The sequence below is a fragment of the Colias croceus genome, chromosome 11, assembly GCF_905220415.1.
Source record: "Colias croceus chromosome 11, ilColCroc2.1".
NCBI classification, from domain to species: Eukaryota; Metazoa; Arthropoda; class Insecta; order Lepidoptera; family Pieridae; genus Colias; species Colias croceus.
In genome coordinates, this window is record NC_059547.1 from 7,982,435 (window position 1) to 7,999,855 (window position 17,421).

Here is a 17,421-nt window from a genome sequence, read left to right on the forward strand (position 1 = left end):
TAATTATTTTCACAAAGCAAACAACTAATGACCTATTGAACCTCATAATTTGATGAGGCTAGTTTTTAGAACCTCACAAAATATAAACAGTATGTAAAACTAGCCTCATCAAATTATGAGGTTCAATAGGTCATTAGTTGTTTGCTTTGTGAAAATAATTATATTATTCAAATTAAAAAAGTTATATTTTGGAATAAACATTGTTCTCTAAGGGAAAATAAAACAATTGAGTTTTTAGTCAACCTAAGAACTTAATAAATCCTTGTAAATAAATTTCTGGACTGTCTGCAGAACTTGGCACACATTTAGATCTCATTTCTTTTTTTGGCAAATTAGTCAACGATTGAACTCGGCTCCAATTTTTACATTTATGTTTTTGGTGGGATATAAGTGTTTTCACAATAGGTTCGTATAATATTTTCTATGGTAAAAGGATATTATAATGGTTCAGGACTTGTAGGTGTTACCTATGTATTTTATTTTCTTATTTAAAAGGACACACATAATGATATCGTCCAGGACTTGATATAGGTGTTTTGTATTTATATTATTTTCCCATATTTGTTTGATATGTATTGACTATTTTTCTCAAACTACTTACGCAACCTAGATTGAGTTTGACTGTGAGTTTGACTTATTATCCTCGTTTTGACATATCCTCTTGTTAAAAATTAAGTCTCATTTCTGTGTATTACAGTTATTATACTCGATTATCTTGTAAAATCGTCATGAAGTAATTAATTAACATAAAACAACATACTTCCGTAGATAATTAAAAATACAAGTGCAAAATTGAACGTTTACAGCATAACGTTATAATGAAGATAATGAATTCGTTGAGGCTTATTAATGAAAACTGATATTTTACATATATACTTACTCTTTTTTATCATAATGTTTATTTCCAAGGCTATAAATGAACTCTTCAAATATCTAAGAGATAAAAATATTTTCTATGTATTTTTAAGATTTATAAAAAATCGTATTTATAAACGGTGTGAATATTTATATTATTTTATTTTATTTATTTAGAAAAATATGTAATATTGTACTTTAATAATATATTACACACACAATCTTTGAAAAATAATGATTTTAATTCAATTATTATTTCACTTAGGTTGCCATAAATCACTACAATATACCTACGTGAAAAATAGCGAATAATGTTATAATTAAGTGAAATTTTAGTGTTCACTGTTATGAATTCTATACCCATCTTTCGATAGTAATTTCTTTCTATTAGAAGAAATTCATAATATTAATTATCTTTTCTAAGCATTGCCATATATCAATATTAAAATAAAATGCAAAATATTTAAGTACGCAGCCAAGAATCTTAAACTTTGCCATATTAAAGTCATTTTTCAAAGGTTCTGAGCATCGACCTCTTGTACCTCTTAGCCTTCACAGACATACGAGTAGTTGAGAGCTTTCTTACTTTTATAAAAATAAGTATCTCGACTGCCAAATATAAATTACAACATACTACATACGTACGTAAGTAAAAAGTTCAGTACAAAATAAATATAATTAAAACTGTTGTGTGGTTTTATGAAACCACGGTAAAAGTGAAACTTTTTTTCACACTATAGACATTTAACCAAAAATTATCGTATTTGTACGATAATTATCGTACATATCGTGCGTCACGCGACATGCGCTACACAGACCAAAAAGTTTGAGACGATGTAATTTAATCTTATTACTTCTTCTCAAATTTTCATTAAATTATTGTTCATTTGTGTTTATAGCATGCAAATATTCATTTTTATATGATTAAAAAACAGTAGGTATGTAATAATAAATTTAATTTCGAATAGGTAGATACATACATACAGATACACAATGATGTTATTTAGGCTGATAAATATCTGTATATTATGAAATGTAGAGCTTACCGTACCCTTAAAACTACTCTACGTGCAGTAAAGCCGAAAAGTACCGAAATAATATTATAATTTTATTCAATTGTTATAAAAGTACTTTGTTGAAAATATAGCAATTAAATCCTCTATATTTCTGAGTAAAAAATAATTCCATATTTTTTATTAACAGAAAAAATTGCACACAAACCGCTAGTAAAAAGCGATTAAGAACTCAATAAGATCAAGACAAAACAAATTGCAATTAATTACAATACAAGAGTCCGCAGCACAGACGGCTCCCCGACAATGAAGCCTTTATTTCGGGAGTTTAACGCCCCCTCTATTTGCCATTCCCGTAATGTTTTCACTCGAGTGCCCGGTACTACATTACCGTCTACATACTTCGCTTGGTACAGTTCATCTCGAAAGATCTTCAATTGTTCCCTAATGTAGGCCACGGGTACCTTCGACGCGGCTAACAATTTGGGCTTATAGCCGTCATCATTGAAATTTCTCGTCTCATACAATTCGTATACGAGGTGCTTGTCGTGCGATTTCGGCTTTTTGACAAACACGGCGTAATCCTTCCCTACGTGGAGGAACCCTTGCAGATTGTGCTCAGATTTGAAGCCGTCGATAAGTTGGAAGAGCTTATGGAGTCTGACGGATTCGGCTATGGATATAACTGTTATCAATGTTATGGTGTGTATCAGTTGCTGAAAAAAGAAACCGTTAAAAAATACTTTAATGGCTTATTTTTTTAATATTAACTTTCCGCTTGTCAAACGGATAGATTATTTACAAACACATTATCCAGATACGCAATTAATACAATTAATGAAACAATAATTCATCCAGAAAAAATGTAATTTACAATTGAATATAAAAGCCCAAATAAAGTAATTTTATCATTTTATTATTCTCCCATACTGTCGTATGAGCCTTATCCAGCGAGTAATCAAATTTGATTGTGAAAATTATAATAATCAAAGAGCGCACGTGCTTAGTTTAATAATATCAGCGAGCACTTCATTTTAATGCATATAAAATATTCATATAACGTACCAATTTCATGACGTCGATTCGATATTATATTTATTTCAGTCAAAAATTACCGCTCGAAATGTGAACGGCGAAACGGCGCATCAAACCATCTATGAATATTCAACATTTAACTCGGTGCGAAATAAAAACCCATCCAATATTTTATTTTACGACGCTTTAAAATTTTAATGTGTCAAATATTTTTACATTTTACTGCCGAGTATTCAATATGCGTCGTCACTACAATAAAATATTTTATTTTCACTTCTTATTTTAAAGACATTTTTAACAGTGGTTTTACGTATTAAATATAGTGTGTACAAACGATTGAAGCGATACCTTTCAATAACGAATGTGGGAACGTATCAATTTTGCATAACTATTTGAAAACCATTTGAGCCGTGTTTTATAAATGTATGGATTTTAGTTTTAGTTTTGATGGAATTTTAATCGGATGGAATTTTCTGCATTCAAATTTCGAACGAGAACCAACCGTGTTTTGTTCTTGGTAATCCCTTCTACATATTTTGTTTATTTTTCTTTAAAAGTGTAATAAGTAGACTTTGTTAATGTAACAGGAAATATTAACGTAGTCATACATAATATTAATTGTGACTTTGTGGACTCGTTTTAGCGTGTAAAAACAAAGATTTATTACATAATATTTCATTGAAATATGAATATAATGCATAATGTGTCTGCCTGAAAAAAAATACACTGAACTTACTTTATAATCCGCATAAAACCATATAACACATAAAATGCATAAATAAAGAGAAACACGCTTACACATTTTTACAGTTGGATATGATTTTCGCATTCGTTATTCATGCTATGCAATAAAAAAGCCCATTCAATATCCAACCAAAATATAGAACACATTTGCATTTGTACGTAAAAATATATTCGAGAACAAACAGGCGATTAAGCCCGCCTTAGCGTTGTAATAAATTGTACCTATCGTAATTAATAACAGGCTATTAATATTTTTACTCATTAGGCCGAACATACGCTTATAATGGGCTTTTAGGGGCTGTGTGATACATGGTGTTCTGTATATCGTGGAATATTTCACTTGGCATTTTTTTGCATAATTATTTGAGGAATATGGACTATATTATCTGACAATATGTATGTTATGCGTAAATCGATACGATTTTTTGTTTCTGGTATTGAGTTAAAATTAATAAATACCACTTTAGCTAATAGAATGTACAATATTTCTACACTTTTTTGTATTAACTCCGTGTTGGGCTGAGTTTAATGTCAATTATGATGATTGGTTTCCAGGATTAAAGGATCAGCTTTCGACAAGACAAGAGGTAAACATCTCATTTTGCGAAATTTTCTATTTTTGTTTATCTACGTTATTAGGAAATCAATGAAATTTTTACCGCTACCTGGTACAGCAGTTGAGTGAGCGTAGAACCGGTCCTGTGTTTGATTCCCGGTGGAGACGAAGAAAAAAATGTCTCGGTCTAGTAGGATACAGAAGACTGATCACCTACTTGTCCCTAAAGAAAATCGATCAGTGAAACAGATGTATAATGCATCTGCCCCTTACCCCACTAGGGGACATGAGACTTCTCTTTACAGTTACTTTTGATTAAATTTTTATGTGTAAAACACCAAGACATTCACTGCTTGGTACAGTACTCTTCTAATGAAACAAAATTCTATCTATCTATATTCTATTGCTATCAAAACTAGAGTTATTACAGAAAATAAAGATTTTCAAGAACACGCTGTATACTATGTTATTCTTATGAAGATAGTTTTCATTTAATGTGAAGAATAACTGGATCCTGGTATGTCTATAAGGTTATGAATACATTTTGGACGATTTCAAGAATTGACGTTCTTAGGTATGAATTTTGAATACAACTTCATGGAATATAAATTTGAATATGTTATTTCAGAAGAGTGATTGTTGAATAAATATAATTTACATCCTATAAAATTCAACGTGTTATTTAAATTAAAAAAATTGTAATTTTTGCACGTACCCTTACAAATACAAGTAGATTATAAACCATACTTTTTGGGTACAAATATACCTTCTAGTAGTTTTTCGAAAAAGCAAACATAAAAGTCATACTTTCAGAGTTCATTCATTAAACACGTGTATACATTAAAGTAATAGAGAGAACTTCATACAATTTTATAATAAAACGCGATAAACGTGAATGTGTACGCTTACCCTAAGATAAGGGTCAGCGTCGCGCCAAAATTTATTCAGCTATTAAATATATGAGCCTGATAGGCACTCATTTGCTGTTTTTATAATCTCTGTTTTAAGGTTTAAAATACATTTCTATTTTTAGATTTTTTGTGATTTATTACATTGAAGTTATTTGTGAATGTGTGGTTGTGATTTGAACTTTGAATTTTAACGTTAAGATTCAGAATAAACTGCTGCAAATGGGTCCAACTAGATAATTCTACAATTTTATTGTAGTCTTCTTCTACATCGTTTCTTACTAGTAAGTTAATTAATATAAAATAACTATGTTTTCTACTGTACCTACCTTTTTTTGAGAATGACCCAGTTACTTGAAAATAAATGTATAACACAAATTTGTTTTCGAACCCTAGAAAGTCAATGAACAGCCGAGACGATATTCTAAAAGCGAAATCACATTTTAGATTATTAGAACAAAATTTTAATTCCACAATAAATCCTACCTCGTTTTAAATCAAACAATAACACAACCGCATCATTAATTTCAACGTATCTGTATTTTGTATTTAAGGGAGTGACAAGGGTAGCGAGTGACGCGCTATCATTCCGTCTTCCAGCTGAATTGACCCCCGCCTTATCGGTGTTTGCTATAAATTCACGGTAGCCATTGGTTTTGACCAAGACGGATGACGGGTTCACCGGAACGGCAAAAAAATTGCTGCGGATAATGACGCGTTTTAAAGTTATCCTTTATTTGTAGAATTTATGATTGTTTAAAAAAAATAATAGTATCTAGTCGAAGATGGTGTTCAACAATGCGTAAATAAGTAATTATTTTTGGCATAGACGGTAGAGCTATCTATACAGGGTTACTTGTAAAACACCAGCAACCTCGTAGGACAAGATAGCTAACATCATAAGTAACAACATTTGTTCTACGACTTTTGGCATAACACAATAAATTATTTTTAAATGATTTTTAAACTTTTATTGTACTCTCCTAACATTTGTAAGTCTATGTTCTATTCATTATCGGATGGACGACGCGACGCTCCCTTCCCCCTCTCGTTCGCTTCTTGTTTACGTAATTTTTGGGAGGCGTAGAGTTTATAATATTCAAACGGAAAATTAAATGAATATTTATTTTTGTATGAAAATAAAATCTAACAAATTATCAAAAGTCGTAGAACAAATGTTGTTGCTTATGATGTTAGCTATCTTGTCCTGCGAGGTTGCCGGTGTTTTACAAGTAACCCTGTAGGTATACAAAGCAACGTTCAAACAAAAATATGCTACGAATACGAACCTCCGTCGTATGTGAACATCTGTAAATGACAAAGGTACGATATCTTTGATTTATTTTGTTAGCATTGTTTATGAGATATACTTATAATTAAACAAAAATTCATAATTGTTAAATAAATCAACGGATTATTTACTTCGTACTTAGCTGGTTCTGATGTCCAAAGTGGTTCTTGACCTATAAAACCAGTCTTCCATTTTTTTATTTTCCTCAGCGATTTATTTACTGTGAAGCTTTCTTACATCTTATTTATCAGTAAACATACATTAAATAGATAAGAAACACCAATTTCATCTATCTTTTTAAGCTATTGCATAGCTTCTATCGCAATTTGCAGGCCTTGAGCGCTGCGACCGAATGTAAAAATTCCGAAACGAAATAACCTAACACCCCCCACTCCGACCGGCAAAGCGGTGATTGCAATAGCTTTGTACAGCGGCAGTCTCCGAGTGCCACACATCTTTTTCTTTAAAAAGTACACGTTACCTTATTTTAAACTTAGCACTAATTGTTTGTTTCTTTAAGCATATAAATTGAAATCTAGAAAAACAGAAAACAGATTAAATTAATATCAATTCGTTATCATAACAACCTTTAATATGAGCACTCAATAGATATACTTATTGAACCAATACATAATTCACGTATGTGCTGCTATAGCAGTAATTATTTCAAACAGCGTTCGTGTTATTAACCTTCACACAGCTTTGTCTGGTGTCTCGTATCTCGTCCCTAAAGGCCCTAGGTCTATGTATTCAAGGTCAAGTTGAAGAAGTTCTTGGAGCTAAACACAAAAGAGGCGGTACCAACTTAAAGCCACATCTTTTACGTGATTCGTAACTTACACACCATTTTTATATACGACTACTAGCTGTCCCGGCAAACGGCTGCCTTTCTCTTATCTCTTAGAGGTAAGAAAAATAAAAGTTCGATTCTCAGGTCAACCCATGCACACAAAATTCCATGAGAATCGGTCAAGCAGTTTCGGAGGAGTTTAACTTCAAACGACACGAGAATTTCGAAAATTAGATTTAATGTTTTGATTTATATCAATACTAGGTTTCCGCCCGCGGCTTCGCCCGCGCAGTCAAAGAAAAACCCGCATAGTTCCCGTTCCCGTGGGAATTCCGGGATTTCGTCATTTTCCCGGGATAAAAAGTAGCCTATGTCCTTTCTCGGGTATCAAAATATCTCCATACCAAATTTCATGAAAATTGGTTCAGTAGTTTAGGCGTGATTGAGTAACAGATAGACAGACAGAGTTACTTTCGCATTTATAATATTAAGTATGGATTATTACATTTAATTACACAATAAATTTACGCTAAGCACATTTAATGCAATACATACTTACATCAGTACTAATTATCGTCACATATAATTATGGATAAATCCATTTAATCGGTATAACATCGAACTGTAATCAGTTGTATTTTCATACCACTTGTAATTTACATAGCTGATTGAAGCTAAACATTGATTTTAATGAAATAATATTCTAAATCGCGATAATTTGTTAGCAGCTCTGATTGACTATTAAAATTCATTGTGGTTTAGTGAGCTTTGACCACAAACTGTAGATCATAGCGTTATGGTCTGGTGGTTAAATTGATAATTTCATCTTTATATCAATACTAGCTGTCCGCCCTGTTCCTTCCGGCTTCACCTGCGTTTTCAAAGAAAAACCTGCATAGTTCCCGTTCCCGTGGGATTTACGGGAAAAACCTATCCTATGTGTTAATCCAAGTTACCCTCTATATTATGTGTAGGTACTAAATTGCTCTGTAATCGGTTCAATGGTATTTGCGTGAAAGTGAACATACATACATCTACATCCATCCTCACAAACTTTTTCCTTCCTGGCATTTATAATATTATTAGTATGATAGGATATAGTGGTACCAGTAGATTCAACCGCGTGGTAAAAGGTAATTCCCATAGGAATGAGTAGGTTCACCGCTGTACATAGTCTCTATATGACTCTATCTCAAGTCACAATAAAACTCATAGTTACTGTAAAATCTAAGGCCATAATAAACTCATATCGAAAATTCTATCTATATATACACTTCTGAATTTTTAATATTATGAGTAAGAATTTTATTTAAATTTTTATTTTCTAAAATGATGGCATGGCTTCAAATCTCGGTGGATTTAAAAATGGTTTCACGATGCTATTTTATTTTCTGTATATAGAAACTTTCTAAATTATATAGATTGCATATTATTGGCATCGTCTCATCTTCATCCCTTGACGCAAACTAGAAATATTATATTCAACCACTACCTATTCAACATAGTTATGTATGTCTCTTTAGGCGCGTTGAGAGAAAAATTTCAAGGTCGCGTCATTGCAATACAATCACGTTATCGTAAAGCGTCAATTTTGGTATTTTTGAATCTTGTGAAAGAAGTTTCACTTCTGACACGTGCGCTCGGATACACACGCTTTTTTTAATTATGTGTAGTGCTTACACTATTTTGTTCTTAGGGTTTTGTGTATTTAAATTATTATTCCCACTGTATTTAATGATTATTAAACTCTCATTGAAACTAGAACCAGAACCTCAACAAATATTTTGTTACAATTATAATTTAGGTCTAGCGATTATCCGCTTATCCATTTCGCCAGAATTTTAATCAAAATATAAAATTCAGTTACCAACGACGCCGCATAGGATTTATATACAAAGTTTCCCTTATAATTATTTTGTTTTTAAAATTTCGTTCAAAAACTCCTGATTCCATGAAACAATTTCACGGTAATGGATCACAATCAATCTTTTGTGAAATAAAAATTGCCTGAACACAGACGTCAGACCGAACATTGCATTTACCGATAAATAAACTTTGATATACCGAGTCTGTGATTATTTTGAGTTTTTTTGTTTATTTCAACCCCAGATGCATTTGTTGTATCATTTTATCACACTTGTTATTATATCTGTGTGTCTGCCTGTTGCATCTTCTAGTTAAAAGTTGGTTTGGTGGAACCGAAGGTTATAAATATATTATAAGTAATTATAGTTAGTTTCAGTAGAATTAAACTAAAAACTATTTTAATGGTACCTACTCATAAATTAACAATATATTTCTCAATAAATTATAATATTATTAATGCGAAAGTTTTTCATGCAAATACTATTGAACCGATTACAACGAAATTAATCACACATGTATAAGGTAACTTAGATTAACACATAGGATAGGTTTAATCCTGAATATCCCACGGGAACGGGAACATTGTGGGTTTTTCTTTGAAAACGCGGGCGAGGCCGCGGGCGGAAAGCTAGATATAGAAAGCTATATATAAAACATAAAGTTAAAAACGTTTACTGTCGCAATATTCATTAGGCCAAATTTTTTGAAAGCTTATTTCATTAGCTTCATTACAGTAAAGCAAAAAGCAAAAATATTAGCCAAATTGATCAATTTCAACAATAATTGATCAATGAAACACGAAGCGTACAAATATAAGCCCATCAAATTTAAATGAACTCGGGTACATGGTATCTTTTTGGAGTTCCGTCTGGGAATACTATTTGGTAAAAATAATTGAATTAAAATAATAATTTCTGTTTCTGAATGTTTGGACAATGTACATTTACTGTACCTTAAAATAATGATATCAAATTAAGAGTTACTTGTGTATATCAGAAGATATCTAAATCTGACGAGATTTCGATTTCTAGGATTATAGTGGAGTATTATTTCTTGTGGAGTTTTAGATTATATAAAATGTTTTTCTTACACCTTTGTCTTATTGATGAACGTTAAAAATTGATAATGTAATAACCTATTTTACTGCTTAAAAAGTCAGCCGTTTCATATACTTCCAAGCAGATTTTCTTCTTAAACTGACAATAAAAGTTTAATATTTTAATCTAATTAAATCTACGGAACTGATATATAACAATATATAGATACTGACTTTTTATAAGGAACCATTACATGATTGTGTGAACAGAATTAATATCCGCCAGTTCATTTAATGCGTTCAATTCATTCGATACAGGTGTGTTATGTAAATCGTACCTTCATTACCCTCATCACTTTTTGTAAATTGGTGTCAATTTCTTATCGTTTTATTCGTATTTACATGTAAAATGTTTTACGAGAGAATTAACTGTAGTAAATAAAGCGTACACAACTTTAAATCTGTGAAATGTAGTTTAAAATATATCTTACGCTATGTGTGTTTTTTGCATACTTTCTCTACATGACGTGAGAGACACAGTATTACTATATATTTCGTATATATTGTATACTGTGATATCGATAGATAAGTTACCATTTTAGATAATGAAAAGGAAGATGTAGGTAATTAGTAAAACTGACATTATTAAGGATGAGTAACATGTAAAAATAGTAACGATCAATATAGATTTCTTCTACTACCACTCTAATTGTGCCATAGCTGTAAAGCCAACAAATAGGGTCTTCATATTAAAAGTCTTATCAAGAATGTACCTAACTAATACAATTTATGAAAAACTAAGGACCCTGAATATTGCCGAAGTACTCAACTTTGTTTCATGTCTTGTAATCTTGCTATTAACTAAACACCAGTAAAGATACTTTTATAATATCGTAGCAAGGAAAGGCTATAACACTATAATATAAAAATATGGACCAACATACATGGATGTCGTCTCAACGTTCTCGTTTACTAAAATGAGTGTATATAAAAATCAAGGCGATGAAAATGCGCAAATGTTTCGTCATCTTATAAAATGTTATGAACTTTTCAGTTATATTCTCTTTTAGTTTTCTATTTTAAACCGAGGAAGGTTGGTTAAAGTTCTAAGACGGACGATATTTAAAAGTAGTTAGGTAAAGCGCAAGAACGCAGAAGTATATTATATTATTAATATTATACTCTTATAAATTAACTGGTTTTCTTAACACCAAATAAGTATATAGGCAAATAAAAAAAAAGTTTAAAGTTGGTTACATACATACAGATCAAGCTAATAAAAGCGTGTAAAAACAATTGGTCAACGTAATTGATATCATACTTATATTATAAATGCAAAAGTTTGTGAGGATGTGTGTGTGTTTGTTACTCTTTCACGTAAATACTACTGAACCGATTACAATGAAATTTAGCACACATATAGAGAGTTACTTGTATCAACACAAAGAATAGGTTTTATCCCGGAAATCCCACGGGAACTATGCGGGTTTTTATTTGAAAACGTGGCCAAAGCCGCCGTCGGAAACAGACTGAGATTAAGGTTGAAGCTTCGTTGTCGTGGTTGTCGTGTTTGAAAAAATTCTTATATGATCTCTTAAAACCACAACTTTATTAAAGGAAGTATAGCATTTAATTAATGAACTGTAAAAATATCTATTTTCTAGCCAAGGTAGCGTATTTGTCTATGCGCCGTTTATCTAGAGAGAGAATGGCATTGTTATAAATCAATTCTTGTCCGCTGAATGCATCACGTACTTACGTAAATAGAAACTCACGACTAGAAAACTGTGATATAAACGTAGCAAATACCTTGCAACTCGATACAATGCTTTTAGAAATTAATCACTTTGAATTAAGTGACGATAATGTTGTTATGTGTAATATAATAGGAGACAAGGCTACGATGCGTTTAATTTAGAATTGAAAATTATAACGTGTGAATATGGTTTCAATTTGTCGATTGGTATAAAGATACACCTTTAAATACATGTAGAGTAGAATTAAATTTCCATTTAAAATAGTATTAATTCTTTACTTTTGATATTTTAGAATTATGAAGCCTTTAATAAGTTTCAGTATAATTTGTAACAATTATTATTTAATACCCATTGGAGCTACCTACGCAATTCAGTAAAGTAAGAAAGTTATCCTATACCCTATTTAAATAAACAAGTGAAAATTACAATTTTCACCACCCACACCCACCCTCACCCACCCACAAAAACTTGCGGAAAGCTCGAAGTAATATTTGGTATAAAAAATTCTACTCAACCTTACTCTAGATCCGTCCCTAGCCTATGAAGCCAGACTTTCGTCTAACATTTTGCTAAGCCCTTACAAAAGTCACGAATTATAAATTAATGAAGATAAGTTAGGCCAAGTTTCTCACAACGAAACCTACTTTGTCGAATCAGCGATTTCGTATGTAATGAATATATTTTCATTTCATGTTTTTGTAATTCTGCCAGATTCGAGATTAATTGTTAATAAAAGAACTATTCGCTATATATAAACTAGTGATGCAACGAATACGAATACGAATATTCGTATTCGCCGAATAGTAGACATTTACCGAATATTCGTATTCGGCGAATATACGAATATTTAAAAACGAATATTTTAGTACGCAACTCTATTTACTACAGATTTAAAAATCGCGCGTAAAAATATGACGTGTGCAGAGACTGCTGATCCACTGGCCTTTTGGCGAGAAGATGTCCATTTTCCAAGTCAGAAAAAACTCGCCCAAAAATATTTTTCACTGAAGCCATGTACAGTCGCTTCGGAAAGACTTTTATTCAACGGCTGGAAACATCCAGACTGAAAAAAAAAATCGCCTAAAACCAGAAAATCTACGAATTTTATGTTTTTTAAACAAAAATTTGCCTATTGTAAATTTTAATTATTATAAGAGTAAACATTCCTTAAATAAATAAGTCTTTTAATACCAAGGCGAGAAATTCGTATTCGTATTCGTATTCGCCGAATAGTAGGTTTGATATTCGTATTCGTATTCGTATTCGTAAAAGTAGTATTCGTTGCATCACTAATATAAACGTGCCTTTCATAAAATATTGATAAAAAGTACATTTTATACAAATCCTTACCGCAGACTCTATCAGATTCTTGTCAATAATGTAGTTTAAACTATTACAACTAAATATACTTACATATACATACAACGAAATATATAATAACGTTTAAAATTCCCTACGAAAGAAAATTTATAGTTCGCCCAAGTCATTAGACATCGGAAGGCACTTTAAGTTGAATCAAAAAAGGTCAGCTGAATTCAAAGATACTCTCAAACGAGTAAGGACCTGAATCCTGAAGATACTTGGTCAAAGAACAACACTCAGCGCAAAATTAAGGGAAATGCTGACAGAAAAGTATCTGTTTTAGAAATTATTAATAGCCCTTTATTCGATTTGAAGTTAAAGAACTGTTATTTCTGGAAATATTTTGAAAACCATAAATTAAGGACTTAAAAGTCTTAAGAACGTTTTATAAACGTTATTCATTCCTTACATTATTTACCCGACAACGGACAATACGACAAAATCTTAATTTTAAACGTTTCTATATAAGTAGATGCTGTTATAATAATACAAGAAAACGCAAAATTATAATGTTTTAGTCAGCATATTGTTATAATGTATTTTTAAGTGCTCGAGCTAAGTTTATCTCGTGGAATGGCCCTAAACACGGAAGAAATGGCGGTATATCACCATAAATTGTGTCGTCGATGCTGTTACGTAAACGACCACGTGTTAACTGCACTAAGCGTTTGTGTGTTTATCAAATACAGTGGCTTTTTATTCATTTTGCTTACAAATAATTTACAATCATTCTTCATCTATAAGCTGAACTTTTATAATTGAGGCTTTAAAATTGTTTTGAGCATGACTTATGCTAGATTTATGATCTTTTTCATGTATGGAATTATGTGGCATAATATTTTAGTAGACGATAGGAACACCTGTGTCAGTATGAAATTAGAGTTGAAATAAAATTATAGGGCTCTATTAAAATAATCTAATATAGCTGCTATCTTTTGAATACATAATGTACAGTTTACCGTCTTTTTAACAATGCCTTCCATGCTAAAGTTAATAAATAACAATTTTTTTATTATGAATCGAAGTATTTTTTTTATCGAAATCCGACACAAACATAGCAGTTTTGCAACAATACATTTGGTTGTTAAGATAAACAAAAAAAGTACCTATCTTAGTAACAAGGATGTACACACTTGGCACAAGACAAAAGCAAACTCCAGCATTTACATGCAAGATAACACTATCTGCAACGATTGTATGCCAACATTTTAATATTACTTAATATTTATCGTCCTTTATCTCTCTGTATAATTCGAGATTGTTTTTGCACAGTCATTGAGTGGATGCGGATGTTTCAGCTAGATTTACGTTGGATATTATTTCATTTTTAATTATTGTACGCTTTTTTGTTATATTTGCAGTTCTTTTTTAATTCAGTGTGTGGAGTTTGATTATAGTTCAAATTGCGTGTTGGTTATTAAGCTATTGCATAGCTTCTATCGCGGGCCATGAGCGCGGGGACCGAATCGAGAAATTCCGTAACGAAAAAACCTCACGCTCCCCACTCCGACGGCCGAGGTGTGGCTTGAAGGCATAGCATGCAATAGCTTTACCGCAGCAATCCCCGAGTGCCACACGTCGTTTTTTATAACATGTTTTTTTTTTTAATTTGGCGTGATTATTTAAAATGTTTATTTTATTGTTGTATATTATGAATTAATAAGAGTACACAACGCTGAAAAATGAACCAGCCGTAGTACAGAAACAAAGTCATAATAAATAATCTCAAATAAAAATAAAATTAACACAAAAATTAAATCTGCTTCTAATAACCTTATATTAATTCTCATAAACTGATCATACCTACATTTATAATTCAAAACCATTGTAATTCATAATTACATTGAAATCAATGCCGCTAATTAATTCCATTCGAACGTTAGAGTTAAAACGATTTTAGCTTCAGTCGACAATTTCCATCGTCCATCGTTCCATCCATAATTAAATGGCTGAGCTGAAACATAAAAATCTAACGCGATTATAATAATAGATCAATTGAGGTAGAAATATGGCCTTATAAACGGCTTAGAATGACTTTATAGATAACTAGATTTCCACCCGCGGCTTCGCCCGCGTTTGCAAAGGAAAACCCGCATAGTTCCCGTTCCCGTGGGATTTCCGGGATAAAAACTATCCTATGTGTTAATCCAAGTTACCCTCTATATGTGTGCTAAATTTCATTGTAATCGGTTCAGTAGTTTTTACGTGAAAGAGTAACAAACATCCATACATCCATACAAACTTTCGCATTTATAATATTAGTAGGACTAGCTTTCCACCCGCAGCTTCGCCCGCGCAGTCAAAGAAAAACCCGCATAGTTCCCGTTCCCGTGGAATTTCCGGGATAAAACCAATCCTATGTCCCGGGGTAAAAAGTAGCCTATGTCCTTTCTCGGGTATCAAAATATCTCTATACCAAATTTCATGCAAATTGGTTCAGTAGATAATGCTGATTGAGTAACAAACAGACAGACAGAGTTACTTTCGCATTTATAATATTAGTATGGATTAACAGCGCTAGTATTTAAGTTTACGAAAGATGTGCTTTAATGATTGTTAGAATCAAAATGGTTGCTACTGATGGGTTAATATATTATGATGAAGTTCCGTAGAATGAAATAGGACATATATAGGTAGTAGTCCGATACTGTATGATAAATTGTAAATATATAGCAGTCAATCAATATGTAGAGACGTTAGGTCGTATGCAAACCTTACGCATCTGCAAATATTTATGGACAGTGGAATCACACCATCAGGCGAACCAAAACTCCTTTTTACTAGACTTCAAAAAAGAAGCAGATTCTTCAGACTATATTATAAAAATAAAATCAAATAATACCTCCTACTAATATTTCATAATAAGTTAATTAATAATAGTTAATTGTATATGGTAATAAACTTTAAATTATATTTCTTAATGCAGAAATAATTATTCAGATATTAGTTTTCTTTTCTCGAATATAATCCAAGTGGGACAAGGGCATACTCCCGCCCTTTAATATTAACCTATAAAGGCAGCTTTAATATAAACTCGCGGTCTAGATAAATATTGTACACACTTAGTTATTAACTTATTTCATAACTGTTATTAAGGATTGAATTACCACTTCTGGAAGTTTCTGATCAAATTATGAGGTCTAGAGACTTATAACGCCATTACCTAGACTTTTGAAAGTAATAAGCTCTGTCACGAAGTGTAACACGATTCTAAGTACTATTTAGTACATTATGGACCGCCATATTATTGTTAGCATTTTATCTTGGTAACGTAAATGGAAATCAAACGACGAAAATCGAAATTGAAATGTTGATACCTAATAAAATCACATAAGAGTTCCAGATTTGGCGAAAAATAATGTTTTTTACGAGAAAATGATTGTCGAAAATATAACAGCTGTTATGTGTATTTTTGAGCTCAATTTCGTCGAAATCAAACACATACATATATGAAAAGTTACGTCAGTATACGTGGTATTAATTTGTATTTTACTGTACATTCTATTCAATTAGTAGTTTTAGCGAGCAAGTATCGGTGAAACGTGATACTGTTTGCAACTCGTTACACTAGGGACTGAAGTTAGTATCCATAGAATGTACGATTGTTTTACCACACCCCGGACACTCCATACAAAATTATCGTTTTGACAGTCACACTGTAGAGACTGCAAATGTGTGTGTTAACGATTTATGGTTGGCACATTTGTGAGTAGCGTAAAAAAAAATTCGCGTTTTTCTGATGAAATACATCCGTAAACAGCACAATATCTAACCATTTTCTACGAAAAACGATAATCACAAATCCAAAATAATAAAATTACTTTGAGTCAATTTGATTAATGTTGTCAATCTTCGTTGCGTATCGTCCTTGCAGACAAATGCGGACCATTTTCAGGCTGATCGTGCGGGGTGAGGTAAGTGTTTAATTTTGGCGGGAGGCGGAGAGTGTCCGTTCTGTAGCGTTTAGCTACTATTATGTATTCTGTGGTTTTACATAACCTAGCTTCATTGCTTCAAGAACAAAAAGCACTCGAGACAAGGCTAATTGGAATAGCTGAGGAAATAAAGCATTCTAGACGCCCAAATGAACATTATTAACTTGCATTATAATATTTCAAAGAAGTGAAACTACCATAATTTTGGTTCTAAATATATCGTTTTCAAATTTATGCCCGAATTACTTAGAAAATGTAGTCTGAAATATAATA

At 31.8% G+C, this 17,421-nt stretch overlaps 1 protein-coding gene across 1 annotated transcript; it reads right to left on the bottom strand.

The window, feature by feature from the left end:
* Positions 1-2,081: 2,081 nt before the first annotated feature.
* On the bottom strand, positions 2,082-3,029 carry LOC123695721. Its single transcript, XM_045641630.1, has 2 exons — positions 2,934-3,029; positions 2,082-2,584 (listed from the first exon to the last, which is right to left on the bottom strand). The coding sequence occupies exons 1-2, from the start codon at positions 2,940-2,942 to the stop codon at positions 2,135-2,137; spliced, it is 459 nt and encodes a 152-aa protein (XP_045497586.1). The 5' UTR covers positions 2,943-3,029; the 3' UTR covers positions 2,082-2,134.
* Between the last annotated feature and the right edge of the window lie 14,392 nt (positions 3,030-17,421).